This window comes from Loxodonta africana, chromosome 3, assembly GCF_030014295.1.
Source record: "Loxodonta africana isolate mLoxAfr1 chromosome 3, mLoxAfr1.hap2, whole genome shotgun sequence".
Taxonomy (NCBI): domain Eukaryota; kingdom Metazoa; phylum Chordata; class Mammalia; order Proboscidea; family Elephantidae; genus Loxodonta; species Loxodonta africana.
In genome coordinates this window covers 188,574,929-188,602,225 of record NC_087344.1, presented here as the reverse complement: position 1 = coordinate 188,602,225, position 27,297 = coordinate 188,574,929, and the positions used below count along the sequence as shown (strand labels likewise).

At 53.6% G+C, this 27,297-nt stretch overlaps 1 protein-coding gene across 9 annotated transcripts in view; it reads left to right on the top strand.

The window, feature by feature from the left end:
* The window catches only part of ARHGEF2 (Rho/Rac guanine nucleotide exchange factor 2), a 39,693-nt gene extending 13,485 nt beyond the window's left edge, over positions 1-26,208 (top strand). For 3 of the 9 annotated variants that reach the window (XM_023554069.2, XM_023554067.2, XM_010594823.3), the window contains 21 exons: positions 10,650-10,794; positions 13,018-13,085; positions 13,424-13,487; positions 14,114-14,243; positions 14,464-14,573; positions 14,728-14,874; positions 15,364-15,614; positions 15,832-15,957; positions 16,399-16,516; positions 16,724-16,972; positions 18,819-18,895; positions 19,337-19,509; positions 21,120-21,187; positions 22,138-22,338; positions 22,674-22,793; positions 22,923-22,990; positions 23,141-23,176; positions 23,385-23,435; positions 24,198-24,641; positions 24,995-25,178; positions 25,943-26,208. In XM_023554069.2, the coding sequence (XP_023409837.1) occupies positions 10,650-10,794; positions 13,018-13,085; positions 13,424-13,487; positions 14,114-14,243; positions 14,464-14,573; positions 14,728-14,874; positions 15,364-15,614; positions 15,832-15,957; positions 16,399-16,516; positions 16,724-16,972; positions 18,819-18,895; positions 19,337-19,509; positions 21,120-21,187; positions 22,138-22,338; positions 22,674-22,793; positions 22,923-22,990; positions 23,141-23,176; positions 23,385-23,435; positions 24,198-24,641; positions 24,995-25,178; positions 25,943-26,016 (2,904 nt within the window). In that variant the 3' untranslated portion in view covers positions 26,017-26,208. Of the gene's footprint in view, positions 1-1,212; positions 1,273-2,574; positions 2,988-3,175; positions 3,308-8,103; positions 10,450-10,649; positions 10,795-13,017; positions 13,086-13,423; positions 13,488-14,113; positions 14,244-14,463; positions 14,574-14,727; positions 14,875-15,363; positions 15,615-15,831; positions 15,958-16,398; positions 16,517-16,723; positions 16,973-18,818; positions 18,896-19,336; positions 19,510-21,119; positions 21,188-22,137; positions 22,339-22,673; positions 22,794-22,922; positions 22,991-23,140; positions 23,177-23,332; positions 23,436-24,197; positions 24,642-24,994; positions 25,179-25,942 lie in introns of those variants that run through there. The other 6 variants (XM_023554071.2, XM_003415137.4, XM_064282700.1 and 3 more) reach the window with 6 other exon arrangements.
* Positions 26,209-27,297: the final 1,089 nt, after the last annotated feature.

The following is a 27,297-nucleotide window of genomic DNA, read 5'->3' as shown; positions in this document are numbered from 1 at the left end:
CGGGGCTGTATTGCAAACCCAGAGCTCTGACTATATAATGTTGCCTCTGCCTTTCCCTTTCTCAGTAAACTTAACACAGCAGTTTATCCCCTCTCTTCCCTTTCGAAGGAGCCTTGGTGGCATAGTGTTTAAGCACTCAGCTGCTAACCAAAAGGTCAGCAGTTCAAATCCACCAGCTGCTCTGCAGGAGAAAGATGGGCAGTCTGCTTCCATAAAGATTACAGCCTTGGAAACCCTATGAGGCAGTTCTACTGTATCCTGTAGGGTCTCTATGAGTTAGAATTGACTTGACGGCAATGAGTCTGACTTCCCTTCTTCCACCATCTTCTGCTGGATGGCCATTAGAGGCAAACTATGCCTAACCACCCCCTCCCAGAATACACAAGGTCCAGAGCAATGAGGAGAAAAACAAACTGCCTCCTGGAGAGAGTGGAGCTTAGGGTCCACATATCCCCTGTGGCTCTATCTGTTCACCTACTAGCCAAGACTCTGACAGCCAGGTTCTTCCCTGAGGCGCCCATTCTGAAGAACCCTACAATGTGAGGAGCGCATTTGTCAAGTTAAATGGACTAGGGAAGATGATAGCTATTTTTAGATTCTGGAAGAAATTAGGGTTGGCTTTTGTTTTGTTTTTGTGTATTTTAAAAAATCCAGGAGGTACCACTGGCTTGGAATAGGGGGCTGGGGAGAAGGAGCTTGGAAGAAGGGGCCAGGGGATCCCCAGGAGAAAGGAAGAGGGGCTCATACAGAAAATGGAACTTGGGTCAAGCTGCAGACCTAGCTCACTAAAAGCCCAAGTGTTTTTAAAGGTAGAAGTTTCCTTTATACACTCCCACCCCCAACCTTATTCCCTGTTACCTCCTAAGAGGAAGAAGGCATAGGGCAAGGGGCAGAGTAACAAACAGCTGGTGGGATGGAAAGGAGAGTGAAGGCTGGGGTGCGAGATGGAAGAGGGTTGGAAGGTCAAGTCCTCTTCTTGCTTAGAAATCTTCTAAGTAGAATTTTAGAAATGATAAGTCTCCAAAAGAAACCCTGGGGTTCAGGCCCCAGGTTTATCAGATACCATGGTTGGACTTTGGCCCTTTAAGACTCCATCCTTAGTTTGTAGTTGCAGCCAAGGGTGGCCTCGGAGGCCTAGGGGAAAAGCTTAGGTCTTAGCCCATCCCCTTCTCTGGGCCCCCCAATGGGCGGAGCCTTGAGGCCACGAGTCCCTTGGGCTGTCTGTTTTTAAACTTAGTACATTCGTCAGCCTTGGTTGCCACTGGGGAGGAGGTAAGTGTGTTTGTGGGGGGCTGGGGCCTGGGAACTGTTGGTTTGGGGGAGTTCCTGAGACCTTCCCATAGGTCTTCCCTGCAGGTGCAAGCCTGGAGAAACCAGACTTCCTCATGGCCCTGGAAAAAGTTCTTTCTGCCTTAGAATTACCATCCAACCTGCTGCAGGCATAGTTTATTTCCTCTTTTTTTTTTTTGGCCTTTGCTATATAAGGATCCTAAACAGAGGAATGGGTGAAAAGGAGGTGAAGAAAGAGTTGCTAGGCAGGAGGGGAAGCCGAGGAGCAGTGTGGGGGTGGTGGCTGGGGTGAGGAGCCCAGCCAGCTCAGCCAGTGGTGAGGCAGTGGAGCCCAAAATAGTGTCAGAGGCTAAAATTGGCACCTACAAGAGTGCTGAGTTGGGTTTGAGACCTGCAGCCTGGCCCTGCTGCTGAGCCGGGCAAGGAGCCTCTGGATCTGGGTTGAGTCTCCTTCCCCAGCACACTATTCTGGGACCAGACTCAGGCTGGATGCTGGGTTCCAGGGCTCCCAGTGCTTCTGGTGTCTCCAGAGAACTGGGATACCCTGAGAGGCGGAAATGAACTGCACTGTGAGTGACTGGAAGAATTTTCTTAATGGCAGAAAACTCACCAAAGGTGGCAGTTGGCTCAGGCTGGGGCAAATGGTCCTGGAAGAAGATAAGTCCCCACTCCATGCCTCTTGTGGAAAGGGCGGTCATGCCCCAGCCGGTCCCTGACTAGGGCAGACTGGCTTCTGGCCTTTTGGGTCGAGCCTAACTTGCAAGAGGCAACGGGGCTGTGACACAAGGAAGGATATCTTTGGTTTTCTAACTTCAGTAAAGGTGTCGAATCCCCAGATGTGGCTGGCAGAGGCGGAGCTAGAAAGGGGAGGAGTCTATCGTGGCCAGAGTGGTGGGGGCTCGTGGGTGAATTCTCTCCTCTCCCAGTCAGAATCTTTGACTTCTTGGAGTGAATCCTCCCGTTCAGGCTTTCTAACTGAAGACCCAACCTTTAGTTCCCCTTAGAGTTCCCCTCCCTGCCCCCACCTCTGTCCCCAGTCGTAAAAGGGGTCTGCTCTGGCTTGCTTTGATGGGCCCCGAAGGCCAGGAAGGAACTAGTGTCCGGTTCCCTGGAGAGCTGGGGGCGGATGGAATCCTCTGGCCTGCGGGTCTTTAAAGATCGAAAAACCGCGGGGTGGGGGCGGGGGGAAGTAGGGGCGGAGGAGGGGAAAGGGAAGACCTGAGGTGGGGCGAGGGCTGCGGGTCAGGGCCAGGGGCTCGTTTTAGGAAAAGGAGTTAAGAGGCGGGTCCCTGGGGCTGGAGGGCGCCCCTAAGCACTGGAGGGCAAACAGACAGGGCCCTCAACCTGTCCGTGGACCCCTGTACTTCTCCAGACTGCCCCTCCGCAAACCCAGGCGTCCCGTCCCGCGCTCCCGTACCCCGCCCTCCCCTCCGCTCCGCCTCCCCCCCTTCCTGAGCTCGGGCGGGGGTGGAGACTCGGGTTTGAGGAACTGGCTCTGGGTGCCGGGCGAGGGGAGTCAGACTTCCTGTCCCCGAGACTGACGCGTGCCGGGCGGACCCCTCCCCCGCCCTCCCCCCACAATAGCTGGACGCCTGGGTCCGTGCCACGTCCTCCCCGGCTCCCCCCATCGGATTATGTCTCGGATCGAATCCCTCACGCGAGCGCGGATCGAACGGAGCAAAGAGCTGGCCAGCAAGGTGGGCTCTGAAATCCTCCCTCTCTCGGTCCGCGGTCCTTAGGGTGCCCTCTGACCCCCTAGGGGTCAGCGCACCCCGTCTCCCCGCCTGCTTTCTGGGTGCCAAAATCGGGCGGAGCGGTGGGTCGGAAAGCGGCGGGATGGGGTGGGTGGGGACTGTGAGTGAGTGGGGAGGGGGTTGGGGAGCGGTAGGCGCGACCCGCGCCTCCAGCTCAGCGCGGATTCAGTGTCGGGATCCTGGGAGAGTGCGGACCTGGGTTTGTTTGGTCGTCTCGGATCTGGGACCGGGTGTTTTGAGCCGCTGGAAAGAAAGTTGCGCCGGTAAGGGACTGAGCGGGAAAAAGAAGGTGTGTGTATCGGGGGTGGGGGCGACGAAGGCTCTCCAGCACCCCTCTTTCCGCCCTGGTCTCGCCGGGTTGCCCTCGGCGTCCCCCCACCCAGTCGTTGGCTTGGTCGTTCCCCCTTTGTCCCCGCCATCCGGCGGAGGGGGCGGGTGGGGGTGGTTTCCCGGCTTCCTCCCACCACCATCACCACCCCTCCTAGACAAAAGTCAGCTCCTCCTCTCCTCGCAAATGGACTTTCCAGCTGTGATTCAGTTCTCCCCACTGGGTGGGCGGGTGGCTGGGGTCGGGACGGCCGAGGGACCGCTCACTTCCCTCCAAACCATCTCTCCCAGGTGAAGGGAGCAGAGGTCTTTGTGTGGCTGGGAGGCTTCCCTCTATCCTTAGGGGCCCTGACCCCCTTTTCTTAGAACATAGGGTCCCCCGTCCCTATCTGCCCCACCAGTTTCCAAGCTCCTTTTTCCCCCAGCCTGAAACATTAGAGCTTTAGACTGACCCACCTGGCACAATGCTGCCGCCCCCCACCCTTCAGCTTCTTATCCCCTCATCTTGGGACCCTGTTCTCCTGCCATTTCATAAGTCAGGGTACCTCATTATTCCTGCCCCCCGGCCCCCCCATCATGACTTCTTGGCCACTCCTTTTCAAGTATCCTTTATCCCTGTCTTTGTACCCAGGCCCACTCCCAAAGGCCATGACCTGTCCACCCGCAGGCCCTAGGAAATGGTGAAGCTGACATGTAGGTTGATAAGTGAGAGCCAGGAGGGAGGTGGGGTGTGCAGACAGAACCTCCTAGCTCCTCAGGGGATCCACACTGCACCCATTATCAGAAAGGCCAGGACTCAGCCCAGAGCTTGTTTAATCTCTGGCTTTTCTCCATCCCCCAATGTCCTGCCCGGGTGCCCAGACTATGTTGATCACCCGCTTCAGGCAAGAAAGCAGTACCCGCTTGGAGCCTTCCAGGGTGATGGGGAAGAAAAAAAAAAAACTCCCTCCTAGCTCCAAGCCAGGCTACCTGTCTTGAGGCTAAATTGGGAGAGGTTTCACCTGAGTTGGGGGCTTCAAGACCTTCTTAAGGGGCTAGGATAAGATTCTCCTAGCCGGAAAACAACTGGGGATTTGAGTAGGGCCTCAGACAAACAGCGGGCCAGGGTGAGATGGCCGAAGTGTGGTGGAACAGTGGGGTGGCAGACAGGCTCTTTTCAACCCTGCGCCAGGCCAGGCCCCAGCACGAAGGTCTGTTTATTTTTTCAACCGTTTGAGCTGAGACCCTGGAGTAGAGCCAAGGGGGGCGGGAGAGGTTTTTTGAAACCACGGAAATTTGGTTCCACCCTAAAAAGGAAAGCCATGGGGAAGCGGGCAGACCTGGATAGGGGGTGTAGAGAGGGGTTCTAGGAGGCTAGATACTGGGGCCCTTTTCTATTATTGGGGGGACTGGGAGGCTGGATACCTGGGTTCTCATGCTGTGTGTTTTTGGTGGGGATGTAAGGGCCAGGAGTCCAGAAGCCTGGCACTTCTTCCCACCCTGAGGTTGGGGGAAGAATCTGGGAGTCTGGTGGGGGCTGGGGAGTGGTGGCGGGTAGATCTGAGAGGACCAGGAGGCCACAGGAGGAGGGTGGTTGTCAGTTTGGGCTGGTCGGAAGGGGAGGGCCACCTCCGGAAAGCTGTGGTTACAGAAGGGGGGAATTGGTTCTTAGCCAACAAACCCTGGATCCCCTGTTCCCCCCTCCCCCAAGCACACCAGCTGTCTCTTTTCTTTTTATACTGTGGTGGGAAGTAGAGAGGGGCTTGCTGGAAATGAGATTATTTGAGGAAGATGGTCTCCCCTCTACCTACTTGGGAGGATGGGTCAGAGCTAAGTCCTGACATCTCAGCTCCCACCCCCCCCCCGCCCCATTCCTTACCGTTCTCTCTTGGGTCTCCTTATAAAAGGAGGAATTTAGGTATAACCTGCCCCTCTTGTCTACCCCCCCCATAGAATCCCTCAGTTTAGCCCCCGACCCTGCTTCCTTTTTCTTTTTCCTCCATTTCTGTTCTTCCAGGCTATCTTCAGTTATCCACCTCCTAAATTCTCTCTGCTCCTCTACTTCCTACCTCCACAGGCCTCAAACCCCTCAGATCCCTTTTCTCTCTTTAGCCCCCTGTTTCCCCTCCCTCCTCTCTCAGCCCTAACTTTGATCAAGCTCAGAACAAAGGGTCCTTTTCTGCCTAGGAATGAGCAAGAGCCAGAGAGCCAGGGATGGCTCCTGAGGCAGAGGGTTCCCTTGGAATCTCTGGGACCCCAGCATTGGAGCGGGTGGTGGGCAGGTGGCGTAGGGAGAGACTATTTCTTTGTTCTGAGGAATGGAGAGTTGGCTGGCTTTGTGTGCAGGACTAGGAGTGTAGCTGGGAGGAAGGCTGGTGAGCCCAGGAGGGAGCTGGGAGGACTGGCCATTTTTAGAGGGGAGTTAAGGAATTGGGGGTCCCCAGGGAGGCTGAGGCTTTTGGGGGCAGAAGAAAAGATTCTAGGGGTTGTGAAGGTTAGGGAAGGAGCTGAGGGGGAGGGGAGAAATGTGGTCGGGGGAGGGAATAGACAGCTTAGGGAAGTCGCTGGGTATCGGCAGGGGGTTTGGATGATGCCTGAAGACCTAATGCGCCAACCAACAAATGTAAAGAAAGCAGGGTTCTGAGCTCAGTGTCTGTGGCTTCTCTAGAATAGTGACCTTGGAATCAGAGGGGACGGATTTGAATATGCATGAATATCAGACAATCATGTGGGGGGGTGGGCGGTGTGTATTTGCTTTCCTACCAATATCTGTTCCCAGATGCTCTTGGTTGCTGTTTTGATTGGTGGCCACCAAAGTAAGGGGCTCGTGCTCTGAACATGAGGAAGTAGTTCCATTCTTAGCTTCAGCCTCTGATTTGAAGTATTGAGTAGGAACTCAGTGAGCAGATTGCTCAGGGCTTCTGGAGCTGGTAAGAGAAATGGCTGCAAAGAGTTGCCTGGACCCTTCTGGGTTTGTTTATGTCTCCTTGGGGGTTGGGGCTGCAGGCAGCAGCTGCCCCCCTCCCAACCCAGCCGGCCTGCCCTGTGCCAGGAGGGCAGGGAGTCCTGGCACAGCTATTGTTCGCCTGCACAAATGCCCGTCTGTTTGCATCGCTCCCCCTCCCTCTCTGCTTGCCTCTCTCTCCTGGCCCCGACAGGTGTGGCTGGGTGGGGGGCAGGCTGGGGGCCAGGATTCTTGGGTCCCAGGGCCCCGTGGTTTAATTCCCTATGGCCCTAGAGCCCCTCCTCTGCTTCACCAGTGTGCCCACCCCCACTCCCCGCTGTCTCATCTTCATTCATTAAGCAAGCATTTATTAAGTGCCTTTGTGTGTTTGGCAGTGTCTTCTTCGTTACATTTCTGGCTGTGGTGTTAGTGTTTCCGTTTGGCCGCCTTCCCCTCAGCCTCCTGCCTTTATCTTATCCCTAGAAGCTCATAAAGGGGCAGGGCCTGGCTGAGACCATCCGGCCCTCTCTTCAGCCCCATGGCCAGGAACCCTCTCCCTCCTCATTTCCCAGCCCCACAGTTCATCCTTCATGACTTAGTGCACTTCCCAGCCTATGACTTGGCACCCCTGCTGCCCAGGGGCTGAGCCACAGGTGACTTGAACCCCAGCAGAACCCTCCAGGGGTCAGCCAGGGCCCCGTCCTCTGACTTCAACCTGGTCACCATACAGAGGGACTGGAGACAGGCCTTACCGTCTTGGGGAAGGGGCTACTTTCAGTTGCAACTGGAGCAGAGGCGATTCTGAGTACCATGAGAATTTCCCAGAGGTCTTGGTTTGGACATACCCGATGGAGGAGGCAGAGCAGCTGAGGGCTCAGGCCTTGCTTACAGAAGCTCTGACTCTCCTGCGTAGGCTCTCCAGCCCCCGCTGCCTGCTGGGGAGCACAAGAAGCCAAAATCCTGGCTTTGGCATTGCCTTGTCCTTCATGTATGTCATCTCTCAGCCTGGGAGAGAAGGTGGAAGGACCATCTCTGGCCGTGAGCTTTTGAGCCATCATCCACAGTGTCTTCTTGCCATTCACTCGGTTTTTCTTTCTCCTATGTGACCAGGATGACAATGGAAGGAGGATTTGGGTTGGCGTTTTGAACCCTCAGGGCCTGATCTCTAAGGAATTAGGAGAGAGGGGCTGGGAACTCTTCAGGTAAAGGAAGAAAAGGAGAAACAAGAGTCGCTGAAGTCTCTGAAACTTTGACAAAGAATAAGGGGATCCCTAGACCAAGGGCAGGGGTACTGCTGGGACCCATGTCTTAGTGTCTGTCCATCCATCCATTCATTCTTCCTCCCTTCATTTCAAAACATGTATCAAGTGCCTGTTGTATACCAGGTGCTGTGCTAGGTGCTCTCACATACTTTATTTCACTTAATCTTTGATGTAGCAGTGGTGTAGATGAAGGGTGTGTAGCAGGAAATACTTCCCGCGAGGGTTTATGAGAAAAAGAGACGGAATGACTCTAGACGCTGGACGGCAGAGGATTGAACCGAGCAGGAAGGGCCTCTGAGTGTTGGAGGTGTGGGTTGTCGATGGTGGAGTAATGAGCTCTTTCTGGGAGGACAGATTAGGGCACGGTGGAGAAGGGCTGTCCTGGAAGGTGGGTGAGTGGGGGGAGGATGTGATTATCTTAAGACTACCTGGAAAAGAGGAGGACAAAGAACGAAACCAACTATTCACACCAGCTGTGGAGCAGGCGCCCCTGGTAAGCAGGCCCACATCTTTCCAGCCTCAGCAGCCCGAGCTCTGGGGCGGGCATAGGCTGCCTCCCAGACAATAGCGCTAGGCAGTGCCAGGGCGGCTGGTTGCGGGGCAGTGCCCGTGCCGGGATGTGCTGCTGCTGTGGCTGCTGCCCGCTGCTGGCCCACCTAGAGAGGGGGTCACTCCAAGAGAGGGTGAGTGTCAGGAGGTGGAGGAGGCAGGGGCCAGAGTTCTTGGGTTGTCACTTTGTGGGGCATCAGTGCCAGAGGAGACGGGCCACTAGAGACCCCATCCTCTGGCTACTCTGTTCTCTCCCTTCGTTTCCTCGCCCCTATCAGAGCTGGCTGGGCAGGTGAGTGGTCATGGAAATCTGAGGGTGGAGGGCTGGGGTGGAGGCAGGGTGAGGAAAGGGGAGTTCTAACAGCATTAGGCAGGCAGGTCTGCAGATCGAAGCTGACCCTGATCCAGACAGATACTATTCTTATGCACATCTTTGTTTGTTGGTTTTTATTTGAAACGTAACAAGTGCTCAGACTTTTTTTTTGTGCCACAGAGAAGGCTGGGAGTGCAGGAGAGAAGGCAGCACATGTGGCAGTGACAGGATACTTGAACTTGGCCTTTGAGGTCTTTAAGGTTCAGAGGAAGGGAATTGACCTAAATAAAGAACTATAATTTGGAGCAAGACAAATGAAGAATTTTCTAGTGGCCCAGGTAGGTAGGTAAAAGAGGCAGGCTGGAACATTAGCTAGCTTCAGGTCAGTTTCCTCAGCAGGTCTGGGTGGAGGAGAGCTGGCCTGCACCTGTGGAGGGTGGGGTGGGGCAGTGAGGAGCCAGAAGGGAGAGGCCGAGAGCAGTAGAGAATAGTGGGCTATCGAGAAGGGGAAGGCGAGAAGGGGAAGGCAGACGTAGAGGAAGGGAAGATCATGAGATAAGAAGAAGGGAGGAAGTGGGAAGGAGACTAGGAAATAGGAAGAGAAGGAAGAAAGAGGAGGAGAGGAGAAAAGAAGAATAAATGCTGGAGGGAGGCGTGAGGAGAGAGAAAAGAAGGGAACAATCTCAACAGCTCTGAGCTATGCTTATCACCAGGCAAACCTAGAGCCTCTGAGGAAAGGCAGGAAAGAGAAGGCTCTTGGGCCACCAGGAAGCCAGGAGACCGTAGGGCACTGAGGCTCAGTGCCCTCTGGCCCCTGCACTGCTGACTCAGCCCCTCCACACTTCCCTTTTCTGCCCAGAACCCTGGCCAGTGCAGCTCTTCCCCTCCCCCACCTCTTCCCCCCTAGGGTTGCGGGGTGGCTGGAGCTGTGAGTCAAAACATGTCTCCTGAGGTCCGGGGCCCCAGCCAGTGTTCCTCAGCATTATGGATCCTGCTCTTTGATTCCTGAGAGGCAAGGAACCCTTGGAAGGAATGGTCTTGTCAGCTTCTATTCCCCCTCTCCGTCCTCCAAAAGTAGAGGGAAAATCCAGGGATCGGAGGTTACAACTGTGGAAGGTCCTGGAAGGGGCAGGAAGAAGGGTATCTCCATCTTCCCACCTTTCCACCTTCTCAAGCTTGAAACGGTCAGGGGGAGTGACTTGGGGAGGCCAGGAGGAAGCAGGAAGAGGAGAAAGCTGAAGAGGAAGGCACCAGCCTCAGAGGCTCTGAGGATGGACACGTGCTGTGTTCTGTCTCTATGGAGACCAAAGCCAGAAGGGCTGACATTGCAGCTGGAGGATGGAGGGTAGATGTCAGAAGGGACTTCCTAGGATGGGGAGACTAATTGGGCAAGGAGGAATAGTGGCAGTTCTCCTAGGTTTTAGTTTCTGTGGAGGGCAGTATGAGAGGGAAGTGATTGATATCAGAAACAGGGGTAACAATTAGACTGCAGGAGAGACTTCCTGCCAGGAATAACCACAATGACTGAACCCAGAGAGTGGGAGTAACCTGAGGCCAAAACTAGGCTCCTCTTGCTTTCAAGTTAGTGGGGGACATGTTACCTCTCAGAGAGACATTTCCATTGGCTGATGTTTGTGGAAGAAGTAGAGGTTTGCGGTGCTGACCTGGGCTGGGGGAGGCACTGGAGGCGTTCTGCCCCCTTCAGCCAATCTAATAAGGGGATCTTCTGCCCCTCCACCCCAGCCCCTCCCTCCTCCCCCAGTGTGACTGCCACAGAGACAGCGGCTCCAACACCGGTTGTCATGGTTATAAGAGGAGCTAACTCCCATAGATTTGAAAACGCTGGTGAGCTGGCACCCTCTGCTTCGCCTGCTCTCCCCTCCTCTCTGCGCATCTTCCCCCCGGCACAGAGAAGAGAGTACAGCAGCTCGGGGGCGAGCAGAGCTGGGGCTGGGAGGTGGAGTGAGGACGCCGAGGTCTAGAGCCAGGGAGATGAGCGGCAACAGGAGGCAGCCCAGCCGCAGGGGCCAGGTAGGTCAGGGACCCAGAGCCCCTCAGGGCTGGCCGCCCCAGAGCCTGGCCTGGCCACTTCTGGACAGCTGTCTCAGACACCCTGCAGCAGGCTCCGCTGGAGGCATGTCTCCCTCGCCTCTGCCCTCAGCCTGTCTCTGAGCTCCTCAGTTACCCTGGCATCTCCCAGCCTCACTTCCTGTCTCTCTCCCCTTCCACAGACCCGGGAAAAGGAGAGGATGAGGGAAGCCAAGGATGCCCGCTATACCAATGGGCACCTCTTCACCACCATCTCAGTTTCGGGCATGACCATGTGCTATGCCTGCAACAAGAGCATCACAGCCAAGGAAGCCCTCATCTGCCCAAGTAAGTGATTTAGAGTCTGAGTGTCACTGACTCGGTATCCACTGACCCTAATCTTCCCACCTGTCTTTCTGCCCAGAATCCATACCCTCCCTGAGCCCCAGCTGGGCCCCAGTGCCACTGCCAGATGCTTGGTCCCTTGCTCCCCTTCCTGAGGCTGAGGGGTGGTGGCTGTGGGAATATGGCAGAAGAGGGTGGCATAAGCAGGAAAGACTATCTGGGAATAGGGGGAGAGGAGGTTAGGATGATTCCCCTTGCAGCTGTCGTCCACTGGGTATCCCCCTGGCTCCCAGAACAGCTGCTGAAGGAGCAGGAATGTTGTGTGTGTGTGTGTGTGTGTGTGTGTGTGTGTGTGTGTGTGTGTGGAGGGCGGTGGGGGCGAAGCCAGCCAAAAGCTGCCAGTCTTGCAGCTGGTTCTGCCCATCTTCCTGGCCAGAACAGGCCATGTAGGACTTCAAGGTCCCTTGCCGCTTCCTTTCTAGTGACTGGAGATGGAGCCTAAAATGTCTGCTGTTTGAAGCAGAGGTTGGGATTATGACCCTCTGTCTCAGATTCTAGTCTGATTGTACATTGAGAAGGAGGAATACATCAGTAGTGTGTGTGTGTGTGTGTGTGTGTGTGTGTTGGGCTGGGGAGAGGAAGGGTGGACTCCCGGACTTCACTCACATCTGAGGGTAGCCCTATATTTAAGGAATGTAAGCAGGGAATTCCTATAGCTGCCTGGACTGGGGCTCCAGCTCCTCCTGAATTGATGGGAGAGATGCTTATAATGAAAGCAGGACTGGAGGTATTGTGACCTGCTGCTGAGCAGCTGGACAAGAGCTCTAGCCTCTAATTGCTGTGAAACTTGGGGAAGGAGCCCCAGAGAGAACCAGTGAGGCCTCCCTACTTCCTTACTGCTCAGTTCAGAGGTAGGGATGAGGAGGGGAACCCCAATCTAGGTCTCTCTAGAGACCTGACAAAATTCCCAATCCGGAAGCTTGTTGCCAGGGGAACAGGGGAGGTGGGCAGCGCTATTTTGAGAGCAAGTGGAAAGCGGAGGTTCGATCCAGAGACGCTGGGTGGTGGGGATAGAGAAGGGAGCACCGAGGGGGTGGGAGCAGCCCCAGCCCCCATTTCTGTCTGCCCCCTCTGCCCCGCCCTGCTGGCCTTGTATTTGTGGAAGTGAGCATGGTGCTGGGTATTGTCTGAAGGAGTTGCAGAGTTTCCGGTGTTGTTGGATGGGGGAGGGGAAGCTGGAGAGGGCCTAGGCCTGAGGGCATGTCAGGGAAGGGGACAGCCTATGGTCCCAGTGTGTAGGCTTGGCTACTCCTCCTTTCTTCTCTTCCTCTCTCCCTACCCCATGGTAAGGCAGGACGGGGGGGTGGAGGAGCAGCAGATGGAGTGTGGGAGCTGTGGGTTTGCCTGAGTTGGGGAACAGGACTTCCTGGGCCTGGAAGGGAGAAGGCAGAGCGGCTGGAGTGTGGCAGGCAGAGCTGAGCAGTGCAGAGGCAGGCAGGCTTGTAGGGACAGGGCTTGGGCCTCTCCGCTCTGCCACTGGATCCTTCAGCCTTTGAGCTGCTTAGGCCCAGCCAGAAATCAAGGCCATGCTGTATGGAGCAATGGAAGAAGTATGGTCTTTGGATTCAGGCAGGCCTGAATTCAAATCCCAGCTCTGCCACTAGCTATGTGGTCTCTGGCAGCTGACCTAGCTTCTTCAGGACAGGTTCCTCATCTGTAAGGGGATAATTGAATCTACCTCAAAGGCTGTTAGGGTTAAATAAATGCAGAACGTTTACTAGATGCTCAGGAAATATCCATTTCCCCCTCTTTGCCCCTTGCCTCACCCCAGCTCCCACTCTGCCACCGTCTGTGCTGTTGAGGTTCTCTCTTCCATCTGCTGTTCTCAACTACCTTGTGCTTCTTGAACCCATCTCTGGCAGCCAATAACCCCTTCTTCCCTCTAGCCCATCCATCCCCCAAAGCATCTTGGGTCAGGATTGCCCACCCCTCTTGACTGGTTGTGTTCAGCACCTGTACCCTTTCTTGCTTCATTTTCTGCTTGAAGGAAGGGGGAGGCGGGAGGAGGAAGAACTGGGGTGTGGTAATGGCCAAGAAGCCTGGGAAGGGTGGAGCAGGGAGTCTCTGAGGACTGTGTGGCCAGGGGGAAATGGGTGTCTGCATGTGGGTGTGTCCCCTCCTATACCACCCGGCCCTCCCTTCACCCTCTCTACCCCACCCTCCCAGCCTGCAATGTGACTATCCACAACCGCTGTAAAGACACCCTCGCCAACTGTACCAAGGTCAAGCAGAAGGTGAGACGGCAGGGAGGGCAGAGGGCTGGGGGAGAGGGTAGTGAGTGTGTGGTACCCACAAGCCTTTTCCCTTCATTCCCTACCCTGTCGGTGTTCCTTAACCTCTGCCCCAGTGATGGGGCAGCCCAGACCCCAACCCCAGGCCCCAGGCCCCACATGGGCCAGGCCTACTGCTGTAGACACATCTCCCCAGCACTGGGCTTAGCTACCCTGATGCCCTTAACCTCAATGCCAGCTTTCTCCCAATGGAGCCAGGTGTCCAGCTTCAGCATCTGCCCTGTGCCTATGGGGTGACCCTTCAGTGACAACTGTTCTTGGTATCTCTCTTGCTCTCACAGCAACAGAAAGCTGCCTTGCTGAAGAGCAACGCTGCCTTGCAGTCTGTTTCACTTCGCTGTAAGAGTGAGTAGTAGGGGAGTGGAGGAGCCCCCAAGGGACCCTGGGCCGCAGGCCAGTCAGCCCATAGCCTCTGCTGCCCCCATAAGGCTGTTCCCAGGCATAACACCTTCAGCCCTCAATTGTGCTGAGAGGCAGGACAGGAGAGTCCAAGTGGGCCTGAGGACTTGAGGTAGCTGGTCATCTGGGCCTGGCCAATCGCTGCATATTATTATCAGTTATTTACATTGCATTCTGATAGTGTTGGCAGCAGCCGTTAAGTGTCAGCTCAGCATTGGTTTAACAGAAGATGGTTCTTAACTCAAAAAGACCAGAGGCCCAGCCCCTGTCAGCCATTAGCCAAGTCACCCTGCACAAGTCTCTTAACCTATATGAACTTCAGTTTGCTCGTATAGGCTTGCTGCGGGGGAAGAGATAAGTAAAAGCTCTTCGTAAACATTAAATATATTGCACAAACGTAAGGAAGCTTTATGGTTGTCATTTTTTTTTTTTTTTCTAACATGGGAGGGGGCTGAGGTGGCAGAGCATGCCTCGTTTCCTGTCAAGGAGCCAGGGAGGCCCAGGTTCTGGGAAGGCACCAGCGTTTGGTGTTAGCCTGCTCAGTATCCTCTCCATGACTTCTGTCTCCACAGCAACAACCCGGGAGCGGCCCACCTCTGCTATCTACCCCTCGGACAGCTTCCGGCAGTCCCTCCTGGGCTCCCGCCGCGGCCGCTCCGCCTTGTCTTTATCCAAGAGTGTTTCTACCACCAACATTGCTGGGTGAGCCTTCCTTTGGGGAAGGGGAGCCAGGCAGGCAGAGAGTGTGGCAGTGAGACCAGGGGGCCGAGAGGTCCTTTTCCATCCCTGGGTTCAGAATTTTAGACAGACAGGTAAGGAGAGCTTGGAAGGACTCCCTTTCAGATCCCGGCCTCGGTTCCCCACCTGGTAAGGGGTTTCTTGCCTGGGTGGGGGTGATACAGACCGCTTCTCCTTCCTTCAGACACTTCAATGATGAGTCCCCCCTGGGCCTGCGCCGGATCCTCTCACAGTCCACAGACTCCCTCAACATGCGAAACAGAACCCTATCAGTGGAGTCCCTCATTGATGAAGGTGAGCGTCTCTAGGTCTGGGGGTGACCTGGCGTAGCTGGAGAGGGCTGAGGAAGAGTGGCTGGTGGGGGCAGGCCTGGAAAGGGACCAGGAGAACCACCCAGGACCCAGGGAAGAGAATTTGGCTCTGAGTTGCTTCTCCCACCGATGCCCAGGTGCAGAGGTGATTTACAATGAGCTGATGAGTGACTTTGAGATGGATGAGAAGGACTTTGCAGCTGACTCTTGGAGCCTTGCAGTGGATAGCAGCTTTCTGCAGCAGCACAAAAAGGAGGTGATGAAGCAGCAGGATGTCATCTACGGTGAGCCAAGAAGCCCACCTCCAGCATCCTTTCCCTTCCTTCACCAGGTCCAGATTATCTATGTCCTTTCTTCTGCCAGGCCCTACCTCTTAGGCCCCCTTCCCTCATATTCCATTGGTCCCAAAACCCTGCCTGGTCCCCTACCTCTTGGGGCTGTTGGTCTGCAAGGCCCTGTCTTTGTCTCTTCCATCAGTTCCATCCTCACTCTTTACTCTGTGCCTGTTCTGTGCCCATCACCATGTCAGGGGCTGGGGGAAACCTAGATACATAGAGAACACATGGTTCCCACCCTAAAATAGCTTACAGCATGCGGTGGTAAGCCATAACCAAAAAAAAAAATGATTAGGTAATGACCGAAGATAATAGTGGAGAACATTCACCTGGAAGGGACGTTGGAAACCTCATCTGAGCCCTGAGGGCACCAGCCTGGGGCCCCCACCAGTGGCGGCCAAGCCAGGGTAGAGGCCAAATGTCCCATTTGCCACACAGAGCTGATCCAGACGGAGCTGCACCACGTACGGACGCTGAAGATCATGACCCGCCTCTTCCGCGTGGGGATGCTGGAAGAGCTGCAGCTGGAGCTAGGTGTGGTGCAGGGCCTGTTCCCCTGCGTGGACGAGCTCACTGAAATCCACACACGCTTCCTCAGCCAGCTGTTGGAACGCCGACGGCAGGCTCTGTGCCCTGGCAGCACCCGGAACTTCGTCATCCATCGTTTGGGAGACCTGCTCATCAGTCAGGTGGGAAAAGGCAGGACCCATGGTAATAATGTTCATGGAAGGATATGTGACTGGCGTGGGCATTTCTTGCCTCCAGGCACTAGGGGGTGGTGGGGAGCCAAGGAGAGCTGGAGAGGTAGGAAGTCAGACTGCTGGGCAGGAGGCCAGAGGTGTGTCCAGGGAAGAGGGTGTGGCTTCAGGGGATATGCTGACCCAGCCTCGCTCCCCCAATTTCTAGTTCTCAGGCCCTAGCGCAGAGCAGATGCGTAAGACCTACTCGGAGTTCTGCAGCCGCCACACCAAGGCCTTAAAGCTCTATAAGGAGCTATATGCACGAGACAAACGCTTCCAGCAGTTCATCCGGGTGAGCAGACCTCTCCAGGACCACTCAACGCTCCTCTAATGGCCCAAGCAAGCCCAGCCTCCCCATTTTGGGGCATTTCCCATACACTGCACCCACATGGAGGTCAGGGATTTGGTTTAAAAGTTCACCCAACCCTTGTGGACTCACCCATGCATGATCATGTCACAAGAGCACCTCATACTGGCAGTACACTTCATGGTAGTCTCCCCGCTGCTCTCACTACCTCGTATTTCTCACCGATTCTCTCACTACCTCATGTTGGCTGGTCTCCCAACAGACCTGTGGCGGTGTTACCCCCGTTATTCAGATGTAATCATTGAGGCCAGTGTGAGGTAACTGGCCAAGGCAGGGCTGACACAGAGCTTGTGCTCTAAGTCCAGTGCTCTTTCTCTTGTCCTCCCCCGGCCCCTCTGGCCCTGAGCCCAGCCTCTTCCCTTGTAGAAGGTGACCCGCTCGGCTGTGATGAAGCGGCATGGGGTACAAGAGTGCATCCTGCTGGTGACCCAGCGCATCACCAAGTACCCGGTGCTCATAAGCCGGATCCTGCAGCATTCCCACGGTGAGTAGGAGGGTGCAGGGAGGGCAGTGGCTGGAAGAGGGCTGTCTGGGGCTAGGAAAAGCTCGGGATGACCAAGGGAAGGCCTAGGGTCAGCCTAGGGTAGGTGTGGGACCTGGGACGGCCTCTGAAGGTAGAATCAAGGTATGATGGGAATTGGGGCTGGAATGAAGCTGGCTGAGCCTCCCCCACCCCAACCCCCGGTGCCAGGAAACGAAGAGGAGCACCAGGACCTGACGATGGCACTGGGGCTAGTGAAGGAGTTGCTGTCCAATGTGGACCAGGATGTGCACGAGCTGGAGAAGGGGGCCCGCCTGCAGGAGATCTACAACCGCATGGATCCCCGTGCTCAGACCCCAGTGCCTGGCAAGGGTCCCTTTGGCCGAGAGGAGCTTCTGCGGCGCAAGCTACTCCACGATGGCTGCCTGCTCTGGAAGACAGCGACCGGGCGCTTCAAAGGTCAGTGGTCTGCTGGACAGGCCAGGCGGGTGTTCCCAGTCAGATATGGAGAGGGAGAAACATCCAGCCCTATGACCTCTCTTTCTACAACCCTACACCCAGGGTGAGACCCTGCGGGAGGAAAGAACCATGGCCTCTGTCGCAGCGAAAGTCTAAATTCTAGATTAAATTTATGGACCATACCAAAAAGCCAGTTGCTGTGGAGTTGATTCTGAGGCTACCGCGTGTTGTTGGAGTAGAACTGTGCTCTATAGGGTTTTCAGTGGCTGATTTTTCAGAAGTAGATTGCCAGGCCTCTTTTCTGAGGCACCTCTGGGTGGACTTGAAGTGCCAACCTTTCAGTTAGCAGTGAGCACATTAATTGCTTGCACCACTCATGGATTCCCGTAGGGACTTCTTTATCAGTATTTATTCATTTCTTTGGTCCTTGCATCCCCAGTTTAACGAGGAAGCCAGAGGACAGGATCAGGGCAGTTGATTCTACCAGCTAGAATCCTTGCTAGCAGGGCTGGGGAATGGGCAGGAGCTTTGGGCACAGCTTGGACAACCCCAGAGGAGGGCACAGAGCCCAGGGACCAACAGGTAGGACGGAGAAGAGAGAAAAGAACAGAAAGGGGTGTTGGGGGCGGGGCAGCACTTTCCCAGGCCCTCTTCCCAGAATTTATCTGCACTGGCAAAGTCTTTCCTATCTAAATCAAGGCAAGGGAAGAGCAGGCCTCAGCTTTGGGGTGAGGAGGAACAAACGTAAACTGAGATATCTGAGGCCACTGTCAGCCCGAGCCTCGGTCCCCCTGTCATGACAACCCTAATCCACAGGCTTGGATATTGTCAGTCTTCACCAGCCTTTCCCCTTCATCCCTTTCTCTCCTTCCCATCCCTCCCACGCAGCAGCTAAGAATATAAACCATGGGGGGTTAAAAATAGCAAGGCTGGAGAGCTTTATTTCTGAAGCATTTAGCAAAAGCCCTTGCCTTCTGTGTGCCCACAGCTTAACAAGATCTCCAAGGACAGAGGAGGAGTGTGTGTTTTCTGGACTGTGACATCCAAATTTTATGGACTTGACCTTTGTTTTCTCCCTCAGTCTTAAAGTGCAGGACTCCACCCCATAGGACAGGAGAGCCTGAGGGGTGGGGCAGAGAAGTAAAAGGAAGGCGGGGTCTGGTGGGGCAGAAGGAGAGATGGCTGAGTGAGGGAAGGTCTTTCAGTCCTTTGAAGAAAAGAAACCAACTTTCTCCCTCCCCACCAAGCATGAGGTGAGAAGCAGGAATATGCTGGGCCAGAGGGAATTTAGGGCAGATATCCAAAAGGTCTTAGTTGTTAGATGTGGAGCTTAAGGTTAAAAAAAGGGTTGGTTCCTCTGTTCTGGAAATCCTTTATGACTCTCACAAAAATTCTGGACCTTTTCACCGCAAAAAATACATGTGTGTTATATCAGTACATAAAATCAACCATGTAACTTTAGAGGGCTTACAGAGCCCCTGAAGCCCAGCAGTGGATATCCTAGGGGTCTCTAGACTCCAGATTAAGGAACCTGCATTAGTAGGGTAACCCACCCAGTGCCCTCTGTGTAAGGAGGGTTTTTCCAAAGGCATTCAGGAATCCCTCGAGGCCCCTTCTGGCCTGAAAAGCTGCTTTATCTGGTAACACATGGACCGCCCCCCTTTATGCCCCCATTTCTGAGCTATAAGAATGAGGCGTTAGGAGGCCTGAAAAGCTGGGGGAAACCACCAGAGGGCAGAGAGGCCAGGAAGAGAGGAATTGGAGCTGGGTAGCCTGGTGTCTACGAGGGAAACAAAGCTGCTCAGGCTTTAGTGCAGACTGTTCTCTCGCTTCATCCACCTGCCAGATGTGTTGATGCTGCTGATGACGGATGTGCTAGTGTTTCTCCAGGAGAAGGACCAGAAGTACATCTTCCCTACCCTGGTGAGGCCCTCCCTGCTTTTCCTCTCCTTTCCCATACAGACAAGTGTCTCAGGCCCTTCTTGCTCTCCTACCCCAGCCCAAAGAGCTGTGGGGGCCTTCAGAGTGAAGCCACTATTGTCAGAACCATTACTGCCATAGAATAATCAATTGTAGAGTAGCTAACAAGTATTGTGACTGCGCAGGGGCTGTTACACCTGGGAGGAAGGTCTATTATTATCATCCTCATTTCATACATGAAGAAAGTAAAGTTTAAAGTTAGTTAAATAATTTATCAAGGGCCACACATGTTTCTAAGGCCTCCGGCTAGCTCCAAAGCCTAGGCTCTGAACTGGATTCTTAGGCTGACCCTTCAACCCTTTGGGTTTTCCAGAAGGGTTGAAGACCCAAATATCCAGGAGGCAGAATTCCCGGGCTTAATCCTTCCTTTACCCTGACTGGCAGGACAAGCCCTCAGTGGTCTCGCTGCAGCAACTAATCGTACGGGACATCGCCAACCAGGAGAAAGGGATGTTTCTGATCAGCTCAGGCCGCCCCCCGGAGATGTATGAGGTCCACACAGCATCCCGCGATGACCGGAGCACCTGGATCCGCGTTATCCAGCAGAGTGTGCGAGTGTGAGTGTGTGCCTGCGGCCTGCGTGTGGATGTGGCCTCAGGGTATCTGCAGCATCGAGTTCCAGGCTGCTGTGCTCCCTGTGAACAGTACCTAGCATTCAGAGTGAGAGCAGAGAGGAGGTGGCCCACAGCAGGGGAGGTGATCTGTGTTCATATTTTATACACTGACCTCGACCACCTTTCAAATGCAGCAGGAACACACAAGCAAAGGAATATTTTGAATGGTCACATCATGCCCGCCAGCCAACAATAGCTTCAGCCACATTAATATCTTGGTCTGTAGGCAAAGCCCCAAAAACCCATGGCCTTTGAGTTGATTCTGGCTCATAGCAACCCTGTAGGGCAGAATAGAACTGCCCCATGGGATTTCCAAGGCTGTAACCTTTATGGCAGCAGACTGCCACGTCTTGCTCCTATGGAGCAGCTGGTGGGTTTGAACTGCCAGCAGCCAAATGCTTGACCACTGCGCCACCAGGGCTCCTTGGTCTGTAGGCTGTTATTTGGATCATATTGTATTTTACTTTTATTTTCTAAAAACACACGAGAAAAAGGATAACGAAAACATTGATACTGGAGATAAGAGAAGTCTCGCAAACTCAGGCAAGAAGGAAATCGTTTAGTGACCTCAAGCAGCAAATCTTCAGCTTCTGTTGGGCACACTTTCGATATGAGGCAATGGCATGTCCAATTGTGATAGGAGGAAAAAGTCAAGTGGAGCATATGAAAATGTTGAAAATGGATTGCTGAAGCTTATGCCTAAGGAATAAATTCGAATTAGGATTATATTTTCAGCTTTCAGGGAATGGATTTTCTTCCACTCTCTAAGATGTAAAATTTGTTTTTCCTTTTAACTTTTGTAATCGATGCATTTGAATGAATTTTTCAGAAATATATTCAAAAGTACAAAACAGCCTATTCCAGGAAAACAATTCGCAGTACCTTTCCGTTGACAGTATGTCCACAGTGGCCTTTAGTAACAGTATTAATGTTTATAGTTGTGAAGATTTTAACTAATACAACACTACTTAACGTATTGAGCTTCTGCCATGTTCAAGACACGGTTACATTATTTCATTTAATCCTAATGGGAAACCTGTGAGGAAAATATTATCCCCATTTTTCCGATGAAGAAATAAAGAGGCTACCGCCTGGTAAATAGTGGAGCCAGGATTTGAACCCAGTGGTTAAGCGCTGGGCTGGTAACTGGTTAAGTGCTCGGCTGCTAACCAAAAGGTCAGCAGCTTGCTCCTTCCATAAAGGTTACAGCCTTGGAAACCCCATGGGCAATTCCACATGGTCTTATAGGGTCTCTATGAGTCAGAATCGACTTGCTGGCAGTGGGTTTGGTTTTGTTTGATGCTAAAGTCTGTACCTGTCTACGTTATGTGGCTTCTTGAGAGGTACATTCCACTAAATGCAGATGATCGGTGCTCAGAAAAGGAAACAGTCAAGACTAAATGAAGCCAAGGCAGGGGGCTGATGAGTCTTACCGGAAGAGGGGTACATAGAACATAACTTGGGAAGGGGAGGAGAACCCCTGGGAAGTTCAGAGGAGGCCGATTCCTGATCTAGCTTCTTCCTCCCAACCCCACCCGATGTTATCTGCCCAGGTGCCCATCTAGGGAGAACTTCCCCCTGATTGAGACAGAGGATGAGGCTTACCTCCGGCGAATCAAGCGTAAGTCCACCCACAGGGAGTTTGTTAAAGGATTTATAATAGAGCCACACAATGGAGTACTATGCAGCTGTTAGAGTGAGCTGGCTCTGTGGGGACTGATACAGATTCATAACCAAAATATATCATTAAGTGAAAAAAGCAAGGTTTCACGCAATGTAAAGTGTATGCTACCATTTGTGTAAAAATAACGGGGATGGATATATATATACGTATGTATTGTGTGTGTGAGAAAGAGAGACTAATATGTCTAGAAAGATATTATCACTATGGTTACCTCTGGGAAGTGGAACCGTGAAGACCAGAGTTGGGAGTATTATTCTTTCACTATAGGGTCTTGTAGTTGGGTATGATCTAATTGCTATTTAAAAAGAGCCCCCCTCCAAAAAAAAAAATCAATTGCTTAAACAAAGTAAAAGATTGTTTCTCTCCACATCATAGTCCAGAGGTGAGCAGAGCAGGATAGTCATGTATCTCTGCCATCTTCAATGTGAAGCTTCCATCTCTAGGTCCAAAGTGGCTACTCCAGCTCCCACTGTCACAGCTGTATCCCAGCTAACAGGGAGGAGTAAAGGAACAAGGGGATTTATACCATTTGTTTTAAGGGCACATCTGGAAGACACTCACATCCTTTGGTCAGAATTTCGTCATGTGGCAATGTATAGCTGCAAGGCAGGCTGGGAAATGTAGTCTTTAACTGGACAGCCATGTGCCCAGATGAAACTTAAAGGCATTCTCTGAAGGAAGATGGGGAGAATGAGAATTGGTGGGCATCTTGCAATTCCTGCAACAAACCTTTTTTACTTTTGTTTTTAAAACAAAAGCGTATGTGTTACTTTCTTCCCCCAAAAGATATTTCTTCTTCTTTGTCAATGCCAAAAAAACAAAATTAAGTGCTGCCACTCTGCCCAGCAGCCCGGGCTCCCGTGTGCTCATCTGTTCCTTATTCACAGTGGAGCTGCAGCAGAAGGACCGGGCACTGGTGGAGCTGCTGAAAGAGAAGGTTGGGCTGTTTGCTGAGATGACCCATTTCCAGGCCGAAGAGGATGGCAGCAGTGGGATGCCCCTGCCAGCCCTGCCCAGGGGCCTCTTCCGCTCCGAGTCCCTCGAGTCCCCTCGTGGAGAGCGACTGCTGCAGGATGCCATCCGTGAGGGTGAGGGAGCTCCCAGGAGAGTCCAGGCCATCCCCTCACCATCATAGAATGTGGACACGTGGACCTCATAGTCCATAAACACCCTCACCTACCTGTTCTGTGCCAGACACTCAGCCAGTTGCTGGGGATGGCGAGGGAAGATGCATGGTCTTTGGTACTGTTTGATACACCTCATAACGTCCCTTATGCACCTTTAATGACCTGTATCTCGTGTGGTTGTGTGGGTGAGACCCTACGCCCTGGGCAGGGGGCAGTCCCTTGGATGCTTGAATGTCTGTGTGTGTTGGGTGAAGGACATCCCTTCCCATTCCCCACCTCTTCCTCTTTCCCCTCAGTGGAGGGCCTGAAAGACCTGCTGGTGGGGCCTGGAGTGGAGCTACTCTCAACGCCCCGGGAACCAGCCCTGCCCGTGGAACCAGACAGCAGTGGTAACACGAGTCCTGGGGTCACTGCCAGTGAGTGTCAGGGCAGGGGACCAAGGGAGTGGGTGGGAGGAGCTAAAGAGAATGAGATGGTTCCAGGGACTGAGTGGTGGCAGGCCCTGGAGAAGTGAGCTTGGCCCGTCCTTTTCCCCTGCTCCACAGATGGTGAGGCCAGAACCTTCAATGGCTCCATTGAGCTCTGCAGAGCAGACTCAGACTCCAGCCAGAAGGTGGGTCCTCAGAAGGTTCCAGGACTTGGGCTAGAGGGTGGGAAAGTGGGACAGAGACCGCTGGCCTATAGACCCTCAGCACAGAGCTGTCAGGGCAGGCACCAGGCCCTTGTATGCTTGCTGACACCCTGTCCTCCCCCATTTCTGCAGGATCGAAATGGAAATCAGCTGAGATCTCCCCAGGAGGTGAGATGGGAATTTGACGATATAGGAAACCAAAGGGAGGGTACACTGAGCCTGAGAAATGGGGCCCGATTTGGAGTGGCGTGGGGACAAGTCTACATCTCAAAGTATTTGGAGTCCTGTTGTCCCCACACCCACACCTATTCAACTTCTGGGCAGTTCTCTCGTTTTGAAGCTTGGGCCCTGTTCCCATCTTCTCCTCTGTCCTCAGGAGGTGTTACAGCGATTGGTCAGTCTCTATGGACTTCTGCATGGCCTACAGGTCAGTGAGGGGAGGGGCCGCCATGGGGCAAGGGCCACCGTGGGGCAAGGGCTAGGTGGGCAAGAGGGAGGAGCCAGGCCAGAGATACCCACTTAGGAGGGGCAGAGCCATCCTAAACGGCCTTTCTAAGGACTGTCAGCCAGGAGGAAGGTAGCAGCTGCCTATCTCCACCTCTCCACCCCATAATCCACGAGGTGAGGCCTTGGTGGCGAGATGGCATAGAGGTGGAGCATAACCTGGGTACAGGCCCTCTGCATCCCGCAGCACGGGACATGGAGGATAGGCCCTTGTTGACCGCTGAGGCCTACAGTAACTCTTGGGAGGGCTGCAGATAGAACTTCCTGTTTTCCTGTTTTGTGTGAGGATTTGTGGTAGAACTCTAGGAAGCCAAGTCTAATGGCCTTTCTAAGCATTGCCCTAGCCGCAGCTCCCTAGGAATGATGATGGCCTTAGGCTGGGGGTAAGGGTGTGGAGTAGAACCAAAAAAAAACCCGAACCAAAAAAAACCCCAGAGCCGTTGCTGGTGAGTCGATCTGACTCAGTGACCCTATAGAGAGCAGGGTAGAACTGCCAAATAGGGTTTCTAAGGCTGTAACGTTTATGGAAGCAGACTACCACATCTTTCTCCCTCGGAGTGGATGGTGGATTTGAACTGCTAACCTTTTGGTTAGCAGTTGAGTGCCTAACCACTGTGGCACCAGGGCTCCTTAGAAGGAAACAAGGGGGGCCTCATACACCCTCCTGTCTCCATCCCACCCCCAGGCGGCTGTGGCCCAGCAGGACACTTTGATGGAAGCCCGGTTCCCTGAGGGCCCTGAGCGGCGGGAGAAACTGTCCAGAGCCAACTCTCGGGATGGGGAGGCTGGCAGGGCCGGGACTGCCCCTGTAGCTCCTGAAAAACAGGCCACAGAACTGGCACTACTGCAGCGGCAACACGCGCTGCTGCAGGAGGAGCTGCGTCGCTGCCGGCGGCTCGGAGAGGAGCGGGCGACAGAGGCCAGCAGCCTGGAAGCCCGGCTCTGGGAGAGCGAGCAGGCCCGGGCTTTGCTGGAGCGGGAGGCTGAAGAGGCCCGCAGGCAGCTGGCCGCCTTGGGCCAGACTGAACCGCTCCCGGCTGAGGCCCCCTGGGCCCGTAGAGCTCTGGATCCTCGGCGGCGTAGCCTTCCTGCAGGCGATGCCCTGTACTTGAGCTTCACCCCCCCACAGGTAAGGAAGCTTGGAACCGTGAACTAACCCGGGGTGGACGTAAAAGTCCATGAGACAACCAAAAATAAATTGGACTGTTGGGAATTTATGCCCAAATGAAATCAGGCAACAGATTTGGAGGCTATTAGGATATCAGCTGAAAGAAACTTAGTTGGGAGCAGGGGTGAGTGTTGAAAGACAATTGGGCAGTAGCTGTAAAGGAAATCAGTTGGTGGTGGATCCAAAGTGAGGGTGTTCAGTGAGCCCCGTGGAAAGAGCAGTCTTGGGGCCCAGCAGGGCCCACTGCTTCCAGCTGAGCAGTCTTCACCCTGCTCATTCCCTGGCCTGCTGCTTCTTCTGCCCACTGTCCACAGCCTAGCCGAGGCCATGACCGCCTCGATCTGCCTGTGACTATCCGCTCCATCCATCGGCCCTTTGAGGACCGAGAGAGGCAGGAGCTGGGCAGTCCTGAGGAACAGCTGCAAGACAGCAGTGACCCAGACACCGGCAGCGAGGAGGAAGGTAGCAGTCGTCTGTCGCCACCCCATAGTCCACGAGGTGAGGCCTTGGTGGCGAGATGGCATTGAGGTAGAGCGTAACCTGGGTACAGGCCCTCTGCATCCCGCAGCACGGGACATGGAGGATAGGCCCTTGTTGACTGCTGAGGTCTACAGTAACTCTTGGGAGGGCTGCAGAGAGGACTTGCTATTTTGTGTGAGGATTGGTGGTGGAACTCTAGGAAGCAAAGTGTAAGGGCCTCCCCTCCTCCAGTAGGGTGGTGATTCCCAACCTTTTCAAGCAGAAATCCATTTTCAAAGTCAAAAAAATTTCAAAGACCTCCAAGTTCTTATAGTTGATTTAGGAAATACAGAATAACCAAAAGCTACGATGACTTTATATAATAATCTTAAAATAGTTTGTATTTAACTAATTAGCTTTTGGAGCCCTGGTGGCTCATGGTTAAGAGCTCAGCTGCTAACTAAAAGCTCGGCAGTTCGAATCCACCAGCCGTTCCGTGAAAGCCCTATGGGGCAGCTTTACTCAGTCCTGTAGGGTTGCTATGAGTCAGGATCAACTTGATGGAAACAGATTTGGCTTTGGTTTAATCACATTATATCTTTGTATACTTACAAAGTATATAAGGTAGCTGGGTGTAGTTACATTGCTTACATTGTTGACAGGTTTTTCCTTCACCCAGACTGTTTGCCCTCCCTCCACAGATCTGAGGCCCCTCAGCCCGCAGATGGGGGACATTAGTGTAGGATTGCACTTCCTCATGGGGTCCTCTGCTCACTCACTGGCTTTGCTCTGTCCCCCTTCAGACTTCACTCGAATGCAGGACATCCCTGAGGAGACGGAGAGCCGCGATGGGGAGCCTATAGCCTCAGAGAGCTAAGGGGGCCCCTCCCCTGTCCTATGCCCCTGTGAAGAACATTACTGAGTGGGGCAAACCTTGGGAACTCCAGTCTACCAATGGTGAGGGGGCATTTGAAAGAACTGCTGATTGTCCTTGCCAGCTCTTGGGATCCTTGGATACCTGGGGCCATTTAGGAACCTGGGGGAGTTAGGCCACAGTGCCCCCTGGTGGCATCCAAAAGGAACACCACAGATGCCATTTTTTATGCCTTCTTCCCCTACTTTAGGAAAATTTATTTATTTATTATTAGTTATGGGGGGAGAGGGGAGATTTAAAGGACCAGGGACATGGGAACCAAGCCATAGGGATCAGGAGGCCTTGTCCTTTAACACTACTGGGGTATATTTGGGCTTAACCATGCAGTTGCTGGGTCCTAGCCCTGACATGCCTCCCCTGACAACACCTCTCTTTGAGGGGAGGCTGCAGCCACAGGACCCTAACTGCATCTTTAAGAAGGGCTGTAGGTGGGGACATGTCCCTCCCCCTTCTCCCCTCAACCTCTTACTGCTGTTCTCCCTTCTCTCTATCTTCCATGGAAACCCCAGGGAGATAACCTGGCTTCCTGGAGTAGATGGAATAGAGGTTGGGGTGGCCATAATGGTTTTGTTGGGGGCTGAGGAAGAAACCCCACAGGGACCAGAATGTTTTGTTTTGTTTTCTTTTCTTTTTTGTACCAAAGCCAACTGCACGTGTTTTATATTTTTAAGAGAAGATTGTAGGCAATTAGAGATCACAGCCTTCTATCTCCACATCTGAAGAATTTGAGGAGTAGGGGACAATGTCTTCAACTCCCATTCACAGCAGTGGGGGGGCCTATTCCGACCTCTTCCCCAGCCATTTGGGAAAAGAAGTTCTAGGGTCTGCTGGGAAATCTCTACAAAGCCTAACCTCACCCCTCACCTCAGCAACCATGACCTGAAACCTCAGTGTGAATTTTGGGGATTATTCAATGGAACCCCCCCACAGTGCTCACCAGCCCCAGCCATTTTTCTGCCAATTTGATTGTACAAAAAGAAAGAAGAAAAAAAAAAAAAAAAAAAAGATCAAGCAGGGTAAATTAAAGACCTGGAACCCCATGAGGTGCTGTCTCTCTTGATGTCTGCTAAGGGGAGATGAGGAAGGGGAAGCCAGGCAGGGACCTTGGTGCTTCCATAAGAGGTCCTTTTCCTCTCCCTCACTGGAAGGGCAGTTTCTGCCTCACTGGAGAGAGGGGCACCAACAAGGGAAGTGGCTGCAAATCTCTTGGAATGAGATACGGGA